The sequence below is a fragment of the Erpetoichthys calabaricus genome, chromosome 8 (genome assembly GCF_900747795.2).
Source record: "Erpetoichthys calabaricus chromosome 8, fErpCal1.3, whole genome shotgun sequence".
NCBI classification, from domain to species: domain Eukaryota; kingdom Metazoa; phylum Chordata; class Cladistia; order Polypteriformes; family Polypteridae; genus Erpetoichthys; species Erpetoichthys calabaricus.
This window is the reverse complement of record NC_041401.2, coordinates 16566452-16592774: the sequence shown is the minus strand read 5'-3', so window position 1 is coordinate 16592774 and position 26323 is coordinate 16566452. Positions and strand designations below refer to the sequence as shown.

At 42.7% G+C, this 26323-nt stretch overlaps 1 protein-coding gene across 1 annotated transcript in view; it reads right to left on the bottom strand.

Annotated features, from left to right (window-relative positions):
• dnah9l (dynein, axonemal, heavy polypeptide 9 like) overlaps nt 1-26323 on the bottom strand; it is a 514436-nt gene that overhangs the window by 285157 nt on the left and 202956 nt on the right. The window contains exon 33 of the mRNA XM_051930607.1: nt 22482-22655. Within this exon, the coding sequence (XP_051786567.1) occupies nt 22482-22655 (174 nt within the window). The remainder of the gene's footprint in view (nt 1-22481; nt 22656-26323) is intronic.

Genomic DNA, 26323 nt, shown 5'->3' with positions numbered 1-26323 from the left:
TTCACTTATCTCTTAGTGGTTATTCGTGGAATGTGTTATAGTTCTAAATAAATAAAGGTGCTTTCTGGAACCTTCGCGTGGATGGTACTTTTGGAGAAACACTTGGTATCACTCTGAAAAACCACTATGGCAGTGCGGCTTATAAGTGTGCAACTCATCCATTTCAGAATCATCAGCAGTGACTACTTATTTGTGTTGGGACTGGGCACAAGATGGAAACCAAACTTGGATAGCGTGCCAGTCTATGGCCAGGCACATTCATATGGGACCACATTTGAGTCTCTACCACACCGGACATGCACATTTTTTTGGAATGGAAGAGGAAACCCAAATACACATCATCTTGCGATGTTACAGCTTCAAGAACATCCCATTGGGAGGCAGCTAAAGGACCTGAATAAGGGTAGTTCCATGCCAGATCAGGGGGTGGCAAGGTGCACTGACTTTCTCTCTCAATCCTCTGCAGACCATCCATGGGAAATCCCTTCCGCTTCCGGCGCCATTGATGATGTCACTTCCGGTTCTGGTGCGTACAATAATGTCACTTATGGTTCCGAAGATGTCACGTCTGGTTTCCAGAGCATATGATGATGTCACTTCTGGTCCAGACGCCATCACTTCCGGTTCTGGTCCTGATGATGTCACTTCCTGTCTCGGCCTTTAAAGCCGCCATTTTTACCTCCTTAAATCAGTTCTGTTTTGGACTTGAACCCGAACACAACTCAAAAACAAACCCATTTTGCGGCCAGGGCACAATATACGGGTGGCTGCCCCAAACCTTTTGACGTCGCCCGTCTATTCTTGTGACAGCACTTAATGGCTGTTTTGACACTGAATTGACTTTTGGTCATGTGGATTGCGATTTTATATTGCGTTATTCCATGGTAAGCACTAATCTCAAACACTATACAAGTATACTCTAGCTGACAGCTTTCCACAGTTAGGCTACTGGCCATTTAGATTGACCTCTCACTGAATCAGTCCTGAGGTTTAAAACAAATAAAACTTAACGACTGCTCGCTATATAATACTCCTCAGCTGAGTGAACGGCTTCCAAAAATGCTTTATAGGTATGCTGCAATTATTTTCAAATTTCTAAAATTGGAGTCCTGGCAGATGAACAGAATGAGTCAAAGTCACGCCGTGAATCAGTGGGAAAAGGACAACTGGCAACCTAACGATGATGTCTTCCATTGTCAAAATCACCAGATGGCACTTTATAGGGTTTTCTCTTTTCTGCAGATGGATCTCCTGGCAGGTTACAATAGATTAATTAATTGATGCACACTTGATTGTGATGTAGATTTCATTTTAAATGGATACTATTTGTCATTTTCGCTCATCAATTTACACTCGATAGAACCATAATGCCAAAGTGAAAACATGTTGTCAGAAAGGTATGCAAATTTATTAAAAATCACAAACTGAAATTTCGCCTTCTTAGAAGCATTCAGACCCCTTGCTATGGGAGTCAAAATTGTACTCAGGTGCTCCCCCCCCCGCCACTGTTTGCTTGAATTCCCCTTCAGATGTTTCTAGAACTTGATTGGTGTCTACAAGTGGCAAAGTGAAATAATTGGGAGATCTGAACATTTAGAGCCCACCTTGTGAGAAGGATTTAGGAGTCATAGTGGACTCTACGCTATCAACTGCCAGCCAGTGTTCAGAAGCCATTAAGAAGGCTAACAGAATGTCAGGTTATATAGCGCCTTGATGTGTGGAGTACAAGTCACAGGAGGTTCTGCTCAAGCTTTATAACACACTGGTGAGGCCTCATCTGGAGTCCTGGGTGCAGTTTTGGTCTCCAGGCTACTAAAAGGACATAACAGCACTGGAAAAGGTCCAGAGAAGAGCAACTAGGCTGATTCAGGGCTACAGGGGATGAGTTATGAGGAAATATTCTAAGAGCTGAGCCTTTACAGTTGAAGCAGAAGAAGATTAAGAGGAGACCTGACTGAAGTGTTCAAAATGATGAAGGAAATTGGTTCAGTGGATCGAGACGGTGACTTTAAAATGAGTTCATCAAGAACACGGGGACACAGCTGGAAACTAGTTAAGGGTAAATTCTGCACAATTCTGCACCTCATGAGAAGGATTTATGAGTTGTAGTGAACTCAAAAAGATCAACTACCAGAAGCCATTAAGAAGGCTAACAGAATGTCAGGTTATATAGCGCCTTGATGTGTGGAGCACAAGTCACAGGAGGTTCTGCTCAAGCTTTATAACACACTGGTGAGGCCTCATCTGGAGTCCTGTGTGCAGTTTGGGTCTCCAGTCTACGAAAAGGACATAACAGCACTCAGGAGTGGACTGAGTCTCACAACCGGCCCGGGCATCCTTCAGTGAGTGAGGTGACGAGGTCGACCCACTCGGCCCATTATTCATTATAATTTTCTTAAAATTTGTAATGAGTACGCGGCTCGCTGCTTGCTATGAGCCTATGATATGAACTCTGTCTAAACTGTTGCCAAACTTAATCTGTACACTGTTGTTTAGACACAACTTAGAATTTGACGACATGCTTAGAAATAAAATTTAATGAAAAATAAAAATTTAGTGACACAGCTTACACATTATTAGAGTACATGTCAAATGTCAATGTCATGTCCAAGTGCCAGTACCCTAGTAGGCTAGTAGCTTACGCAGTTTGCTGCTTTTAGCAGCCACATCATCAACAATACTGTTAGTGTCAAGTTTGGCTAGGATACAGGATTGAAATGTGCCATTAACATAACAATAAACTATAAATGTTCCGTCCTAATATGAAAAATTCCTATCCTGTGCTTTATAACTTTATTTCATCATAGTAATAATCGCAGCTGAAAACCACTACTTATCACTCACGCCGACGACTACAGAACAATAAAATGCATAATACAATATGTAAACTAATTATTAGTAACGAAGAATTTAAATACTAGATATGAGATAAAATAAATTGCAATAATGTATATGCTAACTGAAATGTAGCGGTATCGAAACAGAAATCGGCAAAAGGCAGATTTCACCAAATTTTTTGCTGCAACGTTGTATACTGACAACAAAAACAACTTGATGATGTAATACAGTATACAGTATTATATAGGACTATAGAAATCACAGTACCGGACAGATAATATTTAGTAGTTTAGAAAATTAATTTTAATGTTTGGGCGGCACGGTGGTGCAGTGGGTAGCGCTGCTGCCTCGCAGTTGGGAGACCTGGGGACCTGGGTTCACTTCCCGGGTCCTCCCTGTGTGGAGTTTGCATGTTCTCTGCGTGGGTTTCCTCCCACAGTCCAAAGACATGCAGCTTAGGTGGATTGGCGGTTCTAATTTGGCCTGTTTGTGTATGTCCTGCGGTGGGTTGGCACCCTGCCAGGGACTGGTTCCTGCCCTGTGTTGGCTGGGATTGGCCCCAGCAGACCCCTGTGTTCGGATTCAGCGGGTTGGATAATAGATGGATGGATGGAATTTTAATGTCAAACAGTAACCAGTACATAAAAATTTATTTCATGAAACGGCCGGCCCATGACCAGACCAGAGTCCACGGCCCACCGGGCATTACCCAGATGCCCTAATGGCCAGTCTGCCCCTGGCAACACTAGAGAAAGTCCAGAGAAGAGCGACTAGGCTGATTCAGGGCTACAGGGGATGAATTATGAAGAAAGATTAAAAGAGCTGAGCCTTTACAGTATAAGCAAAAGAAGATTAAGAGGAGACCTGACTGAAGTGTTTAAAATTATGAAGGGAATTAGTCCAGTGGATCGAGACGGTGACTTTAAAATGAGTTCATCAAGGACACGGGGACACAGTTGGAAACTTGTGAAGGGGAAATTTCACACAAACATTAGGAAGTTTTTCTTCACACAGAGAACCACAGACACTTGGAATAAGAGACCAAATAGTGTGGTAGGCAGGAGGACTTTAGGGACTTTCAAAACTCGACTTGATGTTATTTTAGAAGAATGAATTGCCTTTAATTCACTATTGGCACGTAGACTTGTCTTGCCCTAACTGGCAGAATCCCAGCTGACCTCTGTTAAGTCAGGGGGTAACCGATGTTATTTGAAATTGGAAAAAATCAGATTCTCTCTTAGAGGATTTGTGCAAAACTTTTTAAAAACCAGGCAGGACCTAATCAATAACATTTTAGAATAAGCATTTAAATTGAGGAAGTGGATTCTGTTCCCTTATTTATTGTAATTATACAATACAATTTATTATTCTATGCCCAAAATCACACAGGAAGTGCCACAATGGGCATTAACAAGCCCTGCCTCTTGACAGCCCCCCAGCCTTGACTCTCTATGAAGACAAGGGAAAAACTCCTCCAAAAAAACCCTTGTAGGGAAAAAATGGAAGAAACCTTGGGAAAGGCAGTTCAAAGAGAGACCCCTTTCCAGGTAGGTTGGGCGTGCAGTGGGTGTCAAAAGAAGGGGGTCAATAATTATTTTTATCCATTTATCTATATATATAAAAGTCAATATATATGTGTGTGTGTGTATGTATGTGTGTATGTTCCAGCATCACTTCCGAATGGCTGGAGCGATTTTCATGAAACTTGGTACACATTTCTCATTGGTTGACTAAAAATACTGTGGGGTGAAATCTGCCCTAACCCACCCTCTTCTGGGTAGGGTGGGGGGTGATCTTACGGTCTTGTATGCACGTTATCATCCAGTTGACACTCGGAACGACCACCAGAGGGCGAACTGGAGGTGACTGCCAGCATTCTTTATGTTTGAGCACTGCGCCCGCCTGTTGCTTTTCAAATTAAATAGAGTTGGCCGGTTCAGAGTGTTAACTGGATGATAACATACATGCAAGGCCGCAAGACAAGCACGTTAGTGACTCTTCATTGTTTGTTAATTTAGTTTTATTTATAAAGTTGTGTTTTTTTTAATTATATATAATTTTCTAACAATTAAAAAAATAAAACACTTTATTTTTCCTCCCGGACAACGTTGGGTATTTCAGCTGGTTTATGTATATATTTACTTATTTTTCCTGCCATTAAGGTTTTACTCTTTTGGCCTAGCTCTCTTTCAAATGGGTGGGGGTTTGATTTGATTTGAACTTAGTTTTGTAAAAATGTGACTTGCTTGTATGGAAGGTTATTTGCTTCTAATAAATTCAATAAAAATAAAGAATTAAGTGGATAGGCCTGGTGAACTTTGTTGGGCTGAATGGCCTGTTCTCATCCAGATTGTCCTAATGTTCTAATGATTGGTCCCATGTGTGTCCCTGTGTGTAGAAGTTCCCACAATTCACAATGCATGTCAGGACAAAGAAACAAGCCATGAAGTCCAAGGAGCTTTCTGTAGACCTCCATGATCAAGTTGAGGTGAGTCACAGATCAGGGTAAGGGGGTCAAACCGTTTCTAAAGATCTGGGTGTTCATAAGAGCACAGCGGCCTCAATAATAAGTTTGGAACCGCCAGGACTCTTCCTAGAGTTGGCCATCCAGACAAACATAGTAACCAGGCAGGACGGACCTCGGTCAAGGAGGTGACCAGGCACCCAATGGTCACTGTAGCAGAGTTTCAGAACTCCTCTGCTTAGAGGGGAGAACAACCATCTCAGCATCAGTCAGGTGTTTATGGTAGAAGGGCTAGAGAGCAAAAGGCCTACGAAGGTTTAAATGACTCTGAGAGCAGGAGGATGGGGTTTTCTGGTCTGATAAGATAAAACGTGAACTCTTTGGGCAGAACTCCAAGGCACTGCTCATCACCAGCCTAATGCCATCCCTACAGTGAGGTATGCTGGTGCCAGCAGCATATCAGGGTCACAGTTGAGGGAAGGGTGAAGGCAGCCAATCACAGAGAGGTCCATAAAGAAAAGATGCCATCTCAGACTGAGGCGAAGGTTCACCTTTCAGCATCACAATGACCTGAAGGATATAGTCAAGACAACACCTGAGTGGCTTCGGGACAAGTCCTGGGAGTGTCCCTGAGTGGCCCGGCCCAGACTTAAACCCCATAGAACATCAGTGCAGAGACCTCAGCATGGCACTTCATAGACGCTTCTGATTCCAATCTAATGGAGTTTGAGAGGATCTGCCAGGAAGAATGTGATAAACCGCACCCAATCTAGGTGTGCAAAGCTTCTTTGTTAGTTGTGGTGATTATACTCCGAAGACACCTGATATTCTATATGGTGGTCCACAAGGATCTCTCCTGGGTCCACTGCTCTTCTCAATCTCCATGAGGTCAGATTAAGGCATAACATGAGCGACCACAGCTATGCTGACGACACAGCTGTATTTATCAATAGCATCTGATGACCCCGACTCTCTTGGTTCACTGACCCCCAATGTCTTGCTTGTGGAAGTGGAGTGTTACTTGTGAACTCATCATTAGATACAGGGGTCTTCCATGACTGTCTAAAAATAGAAAATTCTTTGTTAGTTAGAACATTAGAACAATCTTGACGAGCACAGGCCATTCAGTCCAACAAAGCTCACCAGGCCTATCCACATAATTCTTCTAAAAACATCAAGTCGAGATAGATAGATAGATAGATAGATAGATAGATAGATAGATAGATAGATAGATAGATAGATAGATAGATAGATAGATAGATAGATAGATAGATAGATAGATAGATAGATAGATAGATAGATAGATACTTTATTAATCCCCAAGGGGAAATTCACGTACTCCAGCAGCAGCATACTGATAAAAACAACATTAATTAAAGAATGATAAAAACACATCCATCCATTATCCAACCCACTATATCCAAACTACAAGGTCACGGGGGTCTGCTGGAGCCAATCCGAGCCAACACTGGGCACAAGGCAGGAAACAAACTCCGGGCAGAGTGTCAGCCCACCATAGGGCATGCACACAGACACACACTAGGGACAATTTAGAATTGCCAATGCACCTAACCTGCATGTCTTTGGACTGTGGGAGGAAACTGGAGTACCAGGAGGAAAATCACACAGACACGGGGAGAACATGCAAACTCCACGTAGGGAGGACCCGGGAAGCGAACCCAGGTCTCCTAACTGTAAGGCAGCAGCGCTACCCACTGCGCCACCATGCCACCGATAAAAACACAGTGCAAGTTAAAAAGAGTTTTGAAAGTCCCAAAAGTCTTACTGTCCACCGCACTACTTGGTCACTTATTCCAAGTGTCTGTCGTTCTTTGTGTAAAGAAATTGTGGTGATTGTACTTCAGAGATACCTGATACTATATATGGTGTAGCACAAAGACTTATTCTCGGCCTGCTGCTCCATTTCAATCTCCATGCTTCCATGAGGTCAGATTATCTCAAAGCACAAGGTGAACTACCACAGCTATGCTGATGACACGCAGCTTTAATTATCAATAGCGCCTGATGACCCCGACTCTCTTGGTTCACTAACCCCCAATGTCTTACTTGTGCTTCCTAATGGATGAGTAGTAATTTTCTTAAATTAAATATGGAGAAAACAGAAATCTTAGTGATTGGCAAAAATGGATATAATGAGGATATTAGAAATAAACTTGATGCATTAGGATTAAAAATCAAGACAGAGGTAAAGAATTTAGGGATAATTATTGACTTTGTCCTGAATTTTAAATCACATATTAATCAGATCACTAGGACAGCATTTTTTCACTTAAGAAATATAGCAAAAGTCAGACCTCTTATAACATTGCAAGATGCTGAAAAATGAGTTCACGCTTTTGTTTTTTAGTCGACTAGATTACTGTAACACACTCCTCTCAGGACGACCTAATTTGTTACAATTAGTGCAGAATGCAGCTGCCAGAATCTTAACTAGGAAAAGAAAATCCAAAGCACATCACACCAGTCTTAGCGTCACTACACTGGTTACCTGTGCCATTTAGAATTGACTTTAAAATACTGCTTATAGTTTACTTCTTCTTCTTCTTTTTTCAGCTACTCTCGTTAGGGGTTGCCACAGCAGATCATCTTATTCCATATCTTCCTATGTCCTTGTCATCTTGTTCTGTCACACCCATCACCTGCATGTCCTCTCTCACCACATCCATAAACCTTCTCTTAGGCCTTTTCTCTTCCCTGGCAGCTCTGTCCTTAGCATCCTTCTCCCAATATACCCCTCATCTCTCCTCTGCACATGTCCAAACCAACACAATCTCGCCTCTCTGACTTTGTCTCCCAACCGTCCAACCTGAGCTGACCCTCTAATGTCCTCATTTCTAATTCTGTCCATCCATCGTCACATCCAATGCAAATCTGAGCATCTTTAACTCTGCCACCTCCAGCTCTGTCTCCTTCTTTCTGGTCAGTGCCACCGTCTCCAGCCCATATAACATAGCTGGTCTCATTACCGTCCTGTAGACCTTCCCTTTCACTCTTGCTGATACTCGTCTATCACAATCACTCCTGACACTCTTCTCTACTCCATCTTTTATTTCAGAATACCTTTCACCTTACACTCCAAATTGGAACCTTAGATCTTCAAATGAGTGTCTGCTTAGAATTCCAGGAGCTAAACGTAAAAGAAGTGGTGAGGCGGCCTTCTGCTGTTATGCTCATCAAATCTGGATTAGCTGACTGATAGAAATTCACCAGGCTAATACGGTGGAGCTCTTTAAAAAACTGCTAAAAACTCATTACTTTAACATGGCTTTCTCATAGCTTAATTTTAGTGTAACCCTGATATTCTGCATATGCATTGAATTATCATTATCATTCCTGGTGGCTCCACAATCCGTACCAACACCTACTTTCTCTGCTGTTCTTTTTCTGGTTTTTTGTGGTAGTGATCTGTGCCCTCACCACCCCATCAAAGCCCTGTGCAGTCCTTACATTGGTGGATCAAAGGCCAGAGGTCCACATGACCATCATTGTCTAATTCTTTCATGTGAAGCCTGAAAACCATGAGGACTGATTGAGATCAGTGATGTAAGGTAGAATGCCTAGAGGGGGCTGGCCAGGTGGTCTCGTGGCCTTGGAACCCCTGCAGATTTAGTTTTTTTCTCCAGCCCCTCTGGAGTTTTTTTTGTTTTTGTTTCTTTCTGTCCTCCCAGCCATCGGACTTTATTCCTTGCTAGATAGATAGATAGATAGATAGATAGATAGATAGATAGATAGATAGATAGATAGATAGATAGATAGATAGATAGATAGATAGATAGATAGATAGATAGATAGATAGATAGATAGATAGATAGATAGATAGATAGATAGATAGATAGATAGATAGATAGATAGATAGATACTTTATTAATCCCAGGGGGAAATTCACATTAGCATTGCCTAATCTTGTTTTTATTTTTTTCTTTCTTCATCTTGTAAAGCACTTTGAGCTATACCATTTGTATGAAAAGGTACTCTAGAAATAAATGGTGTTGTTGTTCTGGAGACTTATGCAATAAGATTCAAAGCTGGAGGGGCTTCTACAAAGTATTGAATGAAGTTTCTGAACACTTCGATGAAGGAGAGAGTTTGATTTTTGATTTTTAATCAATTTGCTAACCCTTTCTGTGGAAACGTTTTCACTTTGTCCTTTTGGGTTATTGAGTGCAGACTGATGGGAAAGAATAGCAAATTTATCCATTTCAAATTAAATCTAGGAGGGGAGCATGCGCGGATAATGGTTTGCCACACCCACCACACGACATCACCACACCCGGATTGGGACCCAAGTGCAGCGGGTGACCCCTCAGCACCACACTAAACAGTGGGAGGTTTTTTAATGGTGGCTGGAGTGTCAATCCTGTCACAAGCCCCCATGTTTTCCCTATAAGTTGGAGGACCAGCTTGCAGGGATGGATGCCGGTTAACATCAGAAAAACAAAAAAAAGATGACAAACTGTGATCCGTCGTATCAAACGCTGCTACTCTTTCATTGAAGGAAGTCATGGATCATTGATGTTCAGCCAGGTACATAAAGCAGTAAGCGATTTACGAGTTTCCATCATCCACCTTCCAGGGCCGTCAGGACTCACTGACTGTTTTGGTCCTTTGAGGGAGGACCGGAAGCAAAAGATGAAAGGATGAGGGACAGTGGCTGCTTTAGGGCACTGCCTCCCCCAAAATGCTAGATGGCAGTTTCCCTGATTTACAGAGGCCCACAGGGCACCATGGGACTTGGAGTTTGATATCTCAGCCCTGTTGGGTACCATGGGTACCACCAGGGGGTGCCATTAAAGGAGACATATGGCATGACCTGGAAGTGCTTGTAGACCATGTGGAGAGAAGAGCAGAAACCAATTCCTTGAGCCAGCTCTGCACTGGTGGTGCCCCGATCCCGAGCCATGAATAAAAAATGGGACCAAAACATCCTCCGAGACCAACTTCTCCCAACCATCCAAGAACAGTTTGGTGACCAACAATGAACAATCCAGCATGCAGTGATAACTTAATGGCTCGGGGAACAAAACATCAAAGTTTGGGGTCCCAGGACAGGAAACTCCCCAGACCTTTAATCCCATTGAGAACTTGTGGTCAATCCACAAGAGGCAAAAATCTACCAATTCTGACAAACTCCAAGCATTGATTATGGAAGAATGTGTTGCCATCAGTCAGGATTTGATCCAGAAGTTGATTGACAGCCTGTCAGGGCGACTTGCAGAGGTCTTGAAAAAGAAAGAAGGGCCAACAACTGCAAAGATCGACTCTGTGCATAAGCTGAATGTCATTGTCAATAAAAGCCATCGAAACATCTGAAATGCTTGTAATTCTACTTCAGTACACCATAGAAACATCTGACAAAAAGTTCTACAAACACTGAAGCAGCAAACTTTGTGAAAACCAATACTTCTCAAAATGTTTGCCCACGACTGTACAGATGCCCTTTCATAGACTGGCATCCCACCCAGGGTTGCTTCCTGGTCTTCTTATGGTAGTGCTAGGTCAGGCCACAACACCCTTGATTGGAATCATTTCCATTTATTTACTCAGCAGACGTTTTTGTCCAAAAAAGTTGGAATAATTGTGTAAACATCAGTCTGTGGGACAGGACAAGGAGACAGAATTGATCATCCCATTGGAGATCTCTAAGCAAAATACAAGCGAGTTACAATTCTTAGCTTACACCTGCCACCCATCACAGCTCCTTCTCACCCACTCAGGTCTGCTGATAAATGGTGGCTGGTGATGCCACCTCATCAAAAGTTAGAAAGAAATTCACCAAGCGAGGGGGTCTTCAAACACTTCTAAACACACCGAGGAAGTTAGAAGCTCAAATGGAGGTGGACAGCTCGTTCCACCAGCCCTGAGCTACACACAATAAGTGTCGGGCCTGAGATTTGATGCCATGCAGAGGTGGCATCACCAGTCGCCATTTACCAGCAGACCTAAATGGGCGAGAAAGAGCTGTGATGGATGGCAGGTGTTGGCTGGTGTCGCGACTGGGATTGCTTACCTGGCCTGGAGGCTAATTTTCTGAATGGCTGAAAAGAAATGCAGGCTGTTCCTAGCCTTAGGCAGGAGGTGCCAGCCTCAGAGTGAAAATGCTGACATGCCAGCAGGGATGAACTGAAGATCCTTACCTGGCCGGGAGGTTAGCATGATGGAGAGATGGGGGAGATGAGTTATTCAGATCAGTGTCTCTCCCAACACACTGGGTGGCATCATCCCTGGGCTATGGTACCCATGTGGATACCTTCAAGACTCATTTTTAGATGTAGTCCCATACAATACAATACAATACAATTTATTTTTGTTTAGCCCAAAATCACACAAGAAGTGCCACAATTGGCTTTAACAGGCCCTGCCTCTTGACAGCCCCCCAGTCTTGACTCTCTAAGAAGACAAGGAAAAACTCCCAAAAAAACCCTTCTAGGGAAAAAAATGGAAGAAACCTTGGTCCAGGTAGGTGGGGCGTGCAGTGGGTGTCCAAAAGAAGGGGGTAAATACAATACAATACACAGAACACAACAAATCCTCAATACAGTATAAAAATAAAAAATTTACAAGTTTGGAGCAGAATTTAACAGTAGATGATATCACATAATAGGATTTGGATTTGTTCAGAGTCCTGGAGACCTTAGCCCTCAAGCTGCCTCCCCCAATTGGCCATTCCACAGCTGAAACATTGCTTGGCCAGCCAATCCAATGAAAGGACCCCTCTACCCCACAATTCCTGCGATCCTCCATCAGGGATGACTTTACCTTAGGCAGGCAAAACAACTTGGCAGGTGGGCCGTGGCACCAAGTGCCATGTTTGAGTACCGAGAAGAGAAACAGAATAGGTGAGGGTTAGTAACAAATTATAGAGGAGCCATGTTGGATTCCATGGGTGCCACCAAGGGGGTGCTGCTGCCCTACTATGAGGCCTTTCACGTGACCCGGAGGTGCCCTGGGACTAGAAGTACGTCAGGGTCTCAGATAAACAGAGCCGCTCTGACTCAGGTGGGTAGAAGAAGGAGGAGGAGTGGAAGGAGGAAGAAAAGAAAAGAAGAGAGATAACAAGTATACTGTGCTTGTGCATATGTTTGAGCAACCTGTTGTAGGTACTTTTGGAAAACAAATTATTATTTGAACCCGGAACTTGTGCCTGTGGAGTTGTGTCTGGGGTTTGGGCTGCTGCAACACCCTCTACAGGTCACAGAGCACAGGACACCTCACAAGAGGTGACATGAATAAGTGGGACTTCAATGTGAAGGAATGAATTCAATTATCAGGCCCTCCTGCTTATCCATGCAGTTTTCAAATCAGCCAATCAGGCGGCGGCAGTGTGATGTATAAAATCCTGCAGATAACAAGTCAGGAGCTCCAGTTCAGGTTCACATCAAACACCAGAATGGAAGCCTAGTAGAGTCAAGGTACAATAGACTTTCACTGCTGGCCTCCAGAGCTCCACTCCACTCCACTCCACTCCACTGAGGAGGTTCTCAATTTACATTAGACATCAGTGATGACACCTGGTTACACTACGGTTAAGATTAGGGTTTGGGGGGAGGAGTTATCTGACTCGGGTGACAAAAACCTGCAATCTAATTGGCTGTCCAGCAGAGCTACTGAATTGCACAGCTGCGGAGGTCTGCCTTCTCGACGAACCTCAACATGGATCGGACTCTCATAGGAATGTTTCCAACATCTCATGGAATTGAGGATAGCAAAAGGAGGTTCTGCCTAGTCACTGGTATGGTGGTGTTAAGAATTTGCTCGATGAGGGTATGTAGCGCCTTTCTCAGACCGCACTCGCCGTGTTCTAACACACTTACTAAGTTCAGGGTGCTGCCAACTACCAGAATCGCATTGGAGGGAAAGAACAAAGCCAGCAATTAATGAGCACCTCCATTAAAAAACAAAAAAGCACATCATGTTCATAGCAGGAGAAAACAGGGGGGTCAAAATTGGGTTTCACAAACTTAGAACCGAAACAACAACCAAAAAGGCACAAATCGAGGAGTCAGGAGTGGACTTGAGCTCTAACTTGAGCTCCCAACTAAAGTGCTGCCTTTGATTCTTCCTCGAAGTCCTTCCTTGTGGCGGCCATTCCAGTCAAAGTCACCACTTTATTATTTTTTTACCCCCCCTGTTATACTATGTTTTATTAAGTTTAATGTCACTGTTCTCTGTGCCCACTGTTATGGACTCATTCATACAGGCCAACCAAGAATGGCACACAGGGGCACAGCATCAGTATTTAGAATTGCCGAGCCAAGCACAGGACTAGAGAGCCAAAGTCAACTGGAGAATTGAATAGTCAGCCTAAAGACAGACTTGTATATTTCTGTCTTCTGTCAGTACAACATTCTCTTGCCTTGTTGGGAGAATGAGAACTGTATGTAGGCATTGTGCTATTCTTGTGTTTTTGAAGGTGGGATTTGAGTCCTTTCCTGTCCTTGTTTAGATCCGGAGCCAAGCACCTGTACATGGAGCGACCAGTATATGAGGATGAACCTACGGCCAACACTTTGAAGCTTCCGGGATGGAAGATTATGTCTTCTGTCTGAGGCCGGGCAGAAGATTATGTCTTCTGTCCGATTAAAATCCTTTCAGTGTGGCGACGAAAGATGGCAGACTGCGTTAGGTCAAGTCTCCCACATGCTTGATATGTCTGTCATAAGCTTCCCGTTTGTAATACCGCGTGAACCCATCAATAAAGAGCTAGATGATCCTTTTTACTTCTCATGTAAATCTTGTAACCGTCTTATTGCATGCTGGAGGGGGATAATACCTTTTTTTTTTATAATTGTTTAAATTCAGGTTAATTAAAATGCCACAATTGAAAAGAACACATTTCCAGAGAGCTAATGTCTCTTAAGGAAACACCCGTTTCTACAAACAGTCAATTTAAAGACGCCCGCTTGTCTCCTTTTCCTTTCTTTTGTATTACTTGCATATACTTCAGCAGAATATTTCGGCAGCTTTTTGTATTTTTTTGCAATCTGTCAAGAATAATGATATGTAGGTGGGCTGCTGCAACGCCCTCTACAGGTCACAGAGCACAGGACACCTCACAAGTGTCACAAGACAGATTCAGCAGAGCTAAGAGCTGCGGAGGTCTGCCATCTTGACGAACCTCAACACAGACCCGAATCTCATAGGAATGTTTCCAACATCTCATGGAATTGAGGAAAGCAAAAGGAGGTTCTGCCTAGTCACTGGTATGGTGGTCCTAAGAATTTGCTCGATGAGGGTATGTAGCGCCTTTCTCAGACCGCACTCTTCATGTTCTAAAACACTCATCAAGTTTAGGGTACTGCCAACTATCTGAACCACATTGGAGGGAAGGAACAAAGCCAGCGATTAATGATCACATCCATTACAAAACAAAAAACACGTCACGTTCTTAGACTTAACAAAGCCAGCAGGAGAAAACAGGGGGGTCAAAATTGGGTTTCACAAATTTACAGATGAAACGACAACCAAGAAGGTACAAATCCTGGACTGAAACGGACTCGAGCTCCCAACTAAAGTGCTGCCTTTGATTCTTCCTCGAAGTCCTCCCTTGCGGTGGCCATTCCAGTCAAAGTGGCCACTTTATTATTTTTTACCCCCTTTCTACAAACAGTCAATTCTAAAGACGACCGCTTGTCTCCTTTTCCTTTCTTTTGAATTACTTGCATATACTTCAGCAGACTATTTCGGCAGCTTTTTAGTATTTTTTTGTAATCTGTCAAGAATAATGATATGTAGGTGGGCTGCTGCAACGCCCTCTAAAGGTCACAGAGCACAGGACACCTCACAAGTGTCACAAGAATACGTGGGACTGCAAAGTGAAGGAATGAATTCAATTATCAGGCCCACCGGTGCACTTGCTTATCCATGCAGTTTTCTAATCAGCCAATCAGGCGGCGGCAGTGCGATGCGTAAAATCCTGCAGATAACAAGTCAGGAGCTCCAGTTCAGGTTTACATCAGACACCAGAGTGGGGACAAAATGTGATCTCAGTGACTCTCCAAGCGTGTAATGATGGTTGGCGCCAGACAGGCAGGTTTGTGGAGTGTCTGTAATTGCACCGCATCCCAAAGCAAACTGGATTCATAAACATGACAATGAGTTTAGGGTTCTTTAGTGGGTTTTCCCAGTCACCGGATCGGAATCCAATAGGACACCTTTGGGATGAGGTGGAGCGGAAACCTAATAGAGTCAAGGTACGATAGACTCTCACTGCAGACCTCCAGAGCTCCACTCCACTCCATTGAGGAGGTTCTCACTTTACATTAGACGTCAGTGATGACACCTGGTTACGCTACGGTTTAAGGTTAGGGTTTGGTGGGGAGGAGGGTGACACAAACCTGCAATCCAATTGGCTGTCCAGCAGAGCTACTGAAGCTGCGGAGGTCTGCAATCTTGACGAACCTCAACACGGACCCGAATCTCATAGGAATGTTTCCAACATCTCATGGAATTGAGGAAAGCAAAAGGAGGTCCTGCCTAGTCATTGGTATGATGGTACTAAGAATTTGCTCGATGAGGGTATGTAGTGTCTTTCTCAGACCGCACTCTCCGTGTTCTAACACACTCATCGAGTTTAGGGTACTGCCAACTATCTGAACTGCACTGGAGGGAAGGAACAAAGCCAGCGATTAATGAGCACATCCATTACAAAACAAAAAACACGTCACGTTCTTAGACTAAACAAAGCCAGCAGGAGAAAACATGGGGGGTCAAAATTGGGTTTCAAAAATTTACAGACGAAACGACAACCAAGAAGGTGCAAATCCTGGACTGAAACAGACTCGAGCTCCCAACTAAAGTGCTGCCTTTGATTCTTCCTCGAAGTCCTCCCTTGCGGCGGCCATTCAAGTCAAAGTCGCCACTTTATTATTTTTTTACCCCCCCCCCCACCACCATTTCTACGTGGGTTGAACACAAGCAGTCAATTTAAAGGCGCCCGCTTGTCTCCTTTTCCTTTCTTTTGTATTGCTTGCATATACTTCAGCAGACTATTTAGGCAGCTTTTTTTTTTGTAATCTGTCAAGAATAATGATATGTAGGTGGCTACCGCTACAGAGGAGCTAAATTGTAGCTTGGGAATGACATTTCTGATTTTAACCATTACAGAGTTTTTATAAAGCTGCAGTCAATTTATTTTATTTATTCTAATTAAGAGCGTTAGGACTAGTGCACTGCATCAAGGCGCGCATTGATCACACCATTAATCACACTTTACAGACAGTCACAAATCAAGTTCTAACAGTAAGCCCTGAATCAGAGGCAATGAAGCATAAACTCCTTCACAATTTATGATCTTTCAAATTGCATCTTTTCAACCATTAAATTGCGAGATACCATAAATTTTTATCTTCTTCACTTCAGTCACATTATTGATTCTGCCTTGTGAAATATGGCAAGGCAGTAAATCCCGGCACTTAGATAAAATTTAAGCCTTGTCCTCGGAGAAGAAACTGAAAAGCACAAGGAAGGCCGTTAATTTGCAGTTCAGAACAAATACCGACGACAATAAAAAATGAAACGGCCAACGAGGGATTCTCAGGGGCTCGGGGCCGGCCGCCCGCTGCCAGCTCCAGTCCTCGGCAACCTTGAATTCTTATTAGGCCTCTCGTCTTAATCGTGACCTGTCTGCGGGCTGCCGTCCCAAAGTGCGCTGACCGCTTCATCTGCTGCGGAAGTCATGTCCTCGCCAGCACAAGAACAGCGGGCCTCTGCGGAGTTTAGGAGTGGGCTTTTTATGGGGGGATGCAGGATGACCTTTTTATATTAGACTGTACTTCTGTTAGTCATAGACAATATAACTCAATGTTAATTGAAAAAATAGATATGTATAGTATAGAGTTAAAAAAATAAGACAGCAGATCTCATATTATCCAAGCCAGAAGTTCTTGGGTGTGTTTGAGAGGTTGTGGTTTATTATAATATTTATGCTTTTTTTGAGCTTCTGTAACATTTTAATTTACCCTTGGGGTCAAATAAAGTACAATCTATTATCTATATTCTATTAATATAAATATAAAGATATGTATACACACACATACATATACACATGCATATTGGAGGACCTTCTCACAGTCTCAGTCAAGATATGTAATAACCTGCCAAGACAAGAGGGGGCGCTGCTGCTATTATTGTCATCTCCTTCTTTCTCTACAGTGCCGAGAAGGAGGCATCATTACTGGCTACAGCAACCCGTCGGACGGAGCTCGGCTAGCACTGACTAAAACTCTGCTACCCACACATCGAGGCACATGCCAATTTTTTTGTTGTCCACAGACAATAAATTTCCTTTCTGTCTAACAACCTGTCATTCCTGTATTTATATATACAGACAAATAAATATACACACACATAAACATACATTATATATATATATACATACACGAAAGAATATGAACATTAATCCAGTATGGGATAGGGGGCAAGCGTTTAGTTTAGCCTCATCAGCAATCTGATTAATGTATAGTCTGAGTAAAGTGGTTATTTTGTAGAAGATTATTCTTGGGATTTTTATAGATAGATAGATAGATAGATAGATAGATAGATAGATAGATAGATAGATAGATAGATAGATAGATAGATAGATAGATATGAAAGGCACTATATAATAGATAGATAGATAGATAGATAGATAGATAGATAGATAGATAGATAGATAGATATTTTAGTATAGTCAGCTAGATAGATAGATAGATAGATAGATAGATAGATAGATAGATAGATAGATAGATAGATAGATATGAAAGGCACTATATAATAGATAGATAGATAGATAGATAGATAGATAGATAGATAGATAGATAGATAGATAGATAGATAGATAGATAGATAGATAGATAGATAGATAGATAGATAGATATTTTAGTATAGTCAGCTAGATAGATAGATAGATAGATAGATAGATAGATAGATAGATAGATAGATAGATAGATAGATAGATAGATAGATAGATAGATAGATAGATATGAAAGGCACTATATAATAGATAGATAGATAGATAGATAGATAGATAGATAGATAGATAGATAGATAGATAGATAGATAGATAGATAGATATTTTAGTATAGTCAGCTAGATAGATAGACAGACAGACAGACAGACAGACAGACAGACAGACAGACAGACAGACAGACAGACAGACAGACAGATAGATAGATAGATAGATAGATAGATAGATAGATGTGAAAGGCACTATATAATAGATAGATAGATAGTGTGGTGGATTGCCGGCTTTCGGTTCAGGCTGTCACCCCCAGGCCGCCAGGAGGAGCTCACCCAACAGCGTGAACGTCCCCCGAGTTCCAGCAGGGCCTCATGGACTATGTAGTTTTTATACGCAGCCCTGCTGGATACCTTGGGGGCCACCAGGCATCACTGTAGGGGGGCTCGTAGGCTCGTATGTGCCCTATAACCGGGAGTACGTCATGGTCACGTGACGGGAAGAAACAACGTGCTCCCGGGGTGAAGAAAAGGACTGTTTACCCTGACCCAGAAGGAATAAGGAACTGTGGACTGTTGGGCAGGAACCACTTCCGGATCAGGGGGTATAAAGGACTCATGGGTAAGCCCAGACATTGAGCTGAGCTGGGAGGTAGGAGGGCGAAGTGTCTGGGCGAGGAGGAGAGAGTATTATTGTTGTGTTGATTGAGTTTATGAGTAGTGTGGAGTGGAGGGTGCTTTGTGCACGTTATTGTTATTTAATAAAGAAGTCTTGGACTTTTATCCAGTGTCTGGAGTGGTATCTGAGGGTTCAAGAGGCGAAGCAACGCTTCTACCGCTACAATAGATAGATAGATAGATAGATAGATAGATAGATAGATAGATAGATAGATATGAAAGGCACTATATAATAGATAGATAGATAGATAGATAGATAGATAGATAGATAGATAGATAGATAGATAGATAGATAGATAGATAGATAGATAGATAGATATGCAAGGCACTATATAATAGATAGATAGATAGATAGATAGATAGATAGATAGATAGATAGATAGATAGATAGATAGATAGATAGATAGATAGATAGATAGATAGATATGCAAGGCACTATATAATAGATAGATAGATAGATAGATAGATAGATAGATAGATAGATAGATAGATAGATAGATAGATAGATAGATAGATAGATAGATAGATAGATAGATAGATATGCAAGGCACTATATAATAGATAGATAGATAGATAGATAGATAGATAGATAGATAGATAGATAGATAGATAGATAGATAGATAGATAGATAGATAGATAGATAGATAGATAGATAGATAGATAGATAGATAGATATTGTTCTTTTACATTTGCTGAACAAACAGGCCCAGGCCTAATGTTACTCAATTATTTTTGCCATTTTTAACTCACTTTGGATAAAGAGTCACACACACACACACACACAGACATGCGTGTCACACGTGTCTCGTGGGTCTGTTCATAAACACAGAGTTGGTTTTTCCGGTGACGCTGCCCCTAACGCAATTTCCATGTCCTGTAGAGTGGAAGGGAACTCCCAGAAGATTCTTGGCCTCACTTCCTGCTAGGACAGCTCCCACTCCATCTCTTTCACTTTCTCCTGTACGTAAACCACCAGACAACAGGAAGCCATCATTCATTTGTGACAGCACGGATTGACTCTGCTATTTAAAGTCATTGGCAGGCTACCAGAGCCTTCTGAATGTTCACACATTGAAATAAATCACTCTACTGAAGTCTAAAGCTGCAGGTGACATGGGACCACCTAACTTTCAGTTCTTGTACTGGGCTGCACAAACATGGACCCTAAAACACTGGAAAGCGACCACAGTTCAAATCATCCCTTCTGCTTGGTTAGCCATGGAAAGGAAATCTGACTCCAGATCTTATCTGCATGCTGTGCTACAGGAAAATCTGTCAACACAAGTTACTGTGAATTGAGCAGCACGACGTCACGGTCACTGATGGTATTTAAGATGTCAGTGTGCAGCAACCAGTATCCAGGCTTTTGGATAAAAATAAGAACAAATGATTAAGCAAAAAACTGGGGAGAGAGTTGCTGCCTTTTATTAGAACTTTTTTTTTCAATTAAGGTCTCATTTCAGTTTTCAGTTTTAATTCAGTTGGTGCTTTGCTGCAGGGTGGAGTTTTTGGTTTCTGCCTTTGTGACACTTCGAGAGGAGCCACAGTCAGTTAAATGGCTCTTGCTGTCTGCTCAGCTGATGGACATGTTCCCAGTAGCTCCGTCTTCAGGCAAGAACTCCTTTGTTTCACTTTTTGATTGAGGATATATAATCTATAATCTAATGAACTGAGCCAATCTCTCAATGAAGACAGCATGAACCCACTCAAGTTGCCTAATTATTTGCATTGCTTATATTTGCTGCCTTTAGTTATTAGGCAAAATAATCCAATTTTTAAGTCAAAATTTAAACTCAATGTTGCGGCACGGTGGCGCAGTGGGTAGCGCTGCTGCCTCGCAGTTGGGAGACCTGGGGACCCGGGTTCGCTTCCCGGGTCCTCCCTGCGTGGAGTTTGCATGTTCTCCCCGTGTCTGCGTGGGTTTCCTCCGGGCGCTCCGGTTTCCTCCCACGGTCCAAAGACATGCAGGTTAGGTGGATTGGCGATTCTAAATTGGCCCTAGTGTGTGCTTGGTGTGTGGGTGTGTTTGTGTGTGTCCTGCGGTGGGTTGGCACCCTGCCCGGGATTGGTTCCCTGCCTTGTGCCCTGTGTTGGCTGGGATTGGCTCCAGCAGACCCCCGTGACCCTGTGTTTGGATTCAGCGGGTTGGATAATGGATGGATGGATAAACTCAATGTCTCTGTCTGATTATTGATGACTAGTGTTGCCAAGTGCTGGGTTGTCAGTCCTTGTATAGCTGCAGTGCCATAAGGCCACAAAGGACGCTTTATGAAGTCCTCTATTGGTGGGCTTACACTCTGTGATTGTAACTTTTAACTTGTTGCAGTCAACTTTTGTTACTAGATAGATAGATAGATAGATAGATAGATAGATAGATAGATAGATAGATAGATAGATAGATAGATAGATAGATAGATAGATATTGTTCTTTTACATTTGCTGAACAAACAAGCCCAGGCCTAATGTTACTCAATTATTTTTGCCATTTTTAAGTCACTTTGGATAAAATGTCTGCCAAGAAAATAAATGTAAATGTGGATGGCAGACTGGGTTGAGGTAAAGGAGTGAAAATAAAAGGAAGACCCAGCCAGCCAAAGAGCAGCCAGACATTAGAGGTCCCTAGGGTTGAATACGCAGGGTAGAATATGGACAGTGAGACGGGTAAGAGGTTACGGATACTGTAACTGTTACATAGCTGATTTCGGACATTTCTTCATATCCCTCCTTAAAAACAGAAGCTAAGAGGTTAGTTGGCACCTTTCATGATAGGTACACCAACTCTAGGAAGAGCCCTGGTGATTCCTAACGTCTTCCATTTCCTAATTCTTGAGGCCACTGTGTTCCCGGTGACACTCAAAGCTTTACAAATGGTTTGATCCCCTCATCCGAATCTGTGCCTCATCACAATTTGATCACGGAGGTCTACAGAGAGCTCCTTGGACTTCATGGCTCGTTTCTTTGTCCTGGCATGCAGTGTGAATTGTGAGATCATCTATACACAGGGACAGGTGGGCCTTTCTAAATAATATCAAGTCAATTCAATTGATGGACACCACTCAAGTTCTAGAAACATCTTGAGGAGAATTAAAGCAAACAGAGGGCCGCTGAGTACAACGTGACATGCCAAAGCAAAGGGTCTGAACACTTCTAGGAAGGAGAGATTTCAGTTTTTGATTTTTTAATAAATTTGGAAGCCTTTCTGAAAACACGTCTTCACTTTGGCATTATGGGTTATTGAGTGGAGACTGATGGGAAAAAATGGCAAATTTATCTGTATAACACAATAAAGTGTGCAGGTAGTGAACAGCTCAGAATTACAATTAACACTTATGTATATTATTGTTATTGGCACAGACCCCTGGCTAATTAAGTAACTGGGTTGGAACAAAATGGATCCCTTTGTTAAATCTTTAACGTTTTTTTACCTCTGCCACCCCCTATAAAAACTTCAGAATAGCAGACAGGAAAACAGTTCAGCAAAGTGATGGTAGGGCACAGGTGGCAGCCATCTTATGCCGCTCGCCTTCTCCGTCGTTACACCTTTACCTGTAAAGGCACGTCGGGCTCCAGTTCAAAGGCAGGAATCTTCTCTGACCATGGAGTGAACTTCTTGGTTTCTGTGTCGATGAAGTAATCAAAGACTGCTCCCTGGGAGGGGAATTTCACAGTTCTCATTTCCTTGGACCACCATCGGCTAAAATCCATGCGATAGTCGATAAGCTGTAAAAAAAACAAAAAAACAATTGGAGTTTAGAAAAAATAAAGAGTTGGTGGCATTTTATGCAGTTTAAGATGGTAATCGTCATTAAAATATGCAAGAAATGAAGAATAACAGGTGTGACAGAACGCTGAGGCCCGTGCCCGGCCGGGAGGCTGATATGCCAGAAGGCCTAGGGGAGCAGATGTGCACAGGACACAGCCACCCCCGGAGCACTAGACAGCTGCCCCCCTTGGGTTGCTGTGGCTCCACAGATTCTTGCAGGGCTTCATGGGAGTTGGAGTTTGGTACAGCCCTGTTGAGTTCCATGGGGGTCACCAGGGCGAGCTGCAGAGCCCTACTTTGGGTTTCTACAAAACTTAGGGGTGATTCCAAATTTGGCTAACAAGCCACCCGGAGCACTCCCAGGAACAGCATAAAAGGAGCCAATGTTGGGTGGAAGAGGATGAAGCTTGAATGAGGAAGAGAATGAAGAAGAAAGTATGGTGTCTTATTTGTATTGGTGCTCTGGAATTGGTGCTGCGGTGGGGAGTGAGGGAATAGCTCTTCCCTGCTGTAATAAATGTGTGCTGTGGGGCAAAACATGTGTCTGTGTCTGTCTGTGTTGGGGTTTGGGCAGCTGGAGCTCCCTCTGGTGGCCACACAGGACAGTAAACATTCATTTATAGAGTGCCTTCCACACCATTAATTACTGCAAAGTGCTGTCAAAGCAAATCTAATTTTACATAGCGACTTTCCTACTATTGGACACCCAATCAAAAAGCTCCCTCCAGTTTCATTCTCAGAATTTGCTCTGTTTAGTGCATGACATAGCAGGCATGGCGGTGCAGTGGTAAGCGCTGCTACTTCATGGACACAGAACTGCGGGTCCAGAGCCTTCACATGCTCACTGCGTATTGTATTGGTCACCTTCATGGCTCTGCTGAGATAATCAGGACCTCTGTGGGAGGAGAGGAAGCGCCCACTTTAACAATCTCTCCTTTTCCAACCACAGCTCAAAAAAGCCACCAAGTGAGGCACAGAGCTGGATCTTCCCTTTCTGGTCATGGCACTGTGAAATCCAGTGGCCCCCCGAGGAGCTTGTCTGTTTGATGTCTCATGTTTTACATACTAAAACAGAATGGAAAGAGGAAAAAAGGGCAGAGATTGCTGACACAACTCAACTGTATATACCTCTCGCAAAGCACCGGTACAGCACTATCTCTGCCAGGCAGTACGCTATTGGCTGTCAACTGTGCTGGACAGTCGGCATGTTAGAACATTAGAACAACAAAGCTCACCAGGCCTGTCCACTCCATTATTCTAAAATAACATCAAGTCGAGTTTTGAAGGTCCCTCTTGAGGCTCCACCCACAAAACACAAGGAACATTCTGATATTTAAAGACATACAGTAGTACATAATTACCAAACAAAGGAATATCAGAAGAAAATTAGAACATTAGAGCGTGAGAATAATCTGGGAGAGAACAGGCCTTTCAGTCCAACAAAGCTCGCCAGTCCTGTCCAATTAATTCTTCTAAAATAACATCAAGTCGAGTTTTGAAAGTCCTTAAAGTCCTACTGCCTACCACACTACTTGGTCACTTATTCCAAGTATCTGTGGATCTCTGTGTGAAGAAAAACTTCCTAATGTTTGTGTGAAATTTACCCTTAAGGAGTCTCTAACTGTGTTCTTGATGAACTCATTTTAAAGTCACCGTCTCGATCCACTGGACTAATTTCCTTCTTAGTTTTAAACACTTCAGTCAGGTCACCTCTTAATCTCTGTAAAGGCTCAGCTCTTTTAATCTTTCCTCATAACTCATCCCCTGTAGCCCTGAATCAGACTAGTCGCTCTTCTCTGGACCTTTTCTTGTGCTGCTATGTCCTTTTTGTAGCCTGGAGACCAAAATTGCACACAGGACTCCAGACGAGGCCAAACCAGTGTGTTATAAAGCTTGAGCAGAACCTCCTGTGACTTGTACTCCACACATCAAGGCGCTATATAACCTGACATTCTGTTAGCCTTCTTAGTGGCTTTGACTGGCAGTTGATAGCGTCGACTCCACTTCAACTCCTAAATCCTTCTTATCAGGCATACTATTTGATTTTCAGACCTCCCATTGTGTATTTAAACCTCACATTTTTTACTTCCTACATGTAATTCTTTACATTTACTGACATTAAGTTTCATCTGCCACAAATCTGCCAAAGCCTGTATGTTGCCTAAGTCCCTCTGTGATGATTCAGCAGATTCCAGATTATCTGTCAATCCTCCTATCTTGGTATCATCTGCAAATGTAACCCGCTTGTTATTTCTATTCCTTTCCAAATCATTTATATCTCTCTGTTATAATAAAAAAATCTTGGCAGACGACTCTTTTTATCCTGTCATGAGACTTGATCTTTTGAAGAGAGACAATTTAATGTCCGGTGAGACGAGACGTGGTGCCAAGCGATTTAACCACGCCTGGGGCCGGAAATAAAAGACAAAGAGTAGATGACAAAGTAGAACGTCGTAAAGAGTTCAAAAACATTGGCGCGATACACATGCAGAGCAGGTTAGAGATAATGGAAGTACGGAAATTCAAAAGTCTCAAAAAAAGGATAGTAAAGATCGCATTAGCGCAAACAAATGGAAATTATTACTCGGTGAAATAACGGAACGGTGAAATGAGAGAGAATATATTATTCAGATTTAAACTTTAAGTCGGAGACTTGTAGATCATCTAATTCGTGTTGCCATCAGGGAAAAGTAGAGTTTCATCCAAATGAAGAGGCGTATCCACGAGAATGAAAAGATTTGATGTTTGGTGAAAGTGAAAATTTCAAGCCCCGCGAGACAAGACGTTATACAAAGTGATTTGGAAATGTCCCGCCCAGATCTAAAACATACAACCGCGCACACGGTTCAATCATTTCTCATTTGTGTGAATGCTATTGTCAGACACAGTTTGTGTAGAGAGAAAGAAACGATATTCACTCACGAGCAGTTATACGTTGCGTTGTCACAATGTAATTCCAAACACGGAATCAAAATTCAATGTGATATTGACGAAAAGGTAAAAGCGAAAATAGATCAAAAATATGGACATAGTTGACATGCAGATATTGTTTGGCTTTCAAGTTTAAGTCAGAGACTTGTAGATCGTCTAATTAGTGTTGCCATCAGGGAAAAGTAGTGTTTGTTCCCAATGAAGAGGCCTATCCGCCAGAATTAAAAGATTTGTTGTTTGCGAGTGGCAGAGACATGAAGTTGCTGGCGTGTAGCATAGGCAGGGAGGTTGGTGAGCGAAGAGAGCAGTGCAGCCCTAGTTTATTAAAAATAGCTTCGCTAAATGTGACATGGGCAGCCATTTTCAGTCGTATAAATCAACATGTTCCAGCGATGTGATCAGCAATTGCGATCGGCTTATCTGAGAAACCCCATGACTAGAAGTCATGTAAAGTGATATTGGCCTAAAATGCACATGACAATGAAATCAAGAGCACAATTAATATCAGCCTTTATTTATCTTAGGGCCTCTCATAAGCTGGGTTCCCCCTGCAGGAACTTTGTTTTCAGGAATCATTGAACTCCTGTACAACTCTGTGAGAAGTGTGGCACTCCATCTTCACCAATAAGTGCCCAAAGTCCAAACTACTGAAAGATTTATAAGGTGGTGGCAGTGCTTGGTGACCTAATCAACA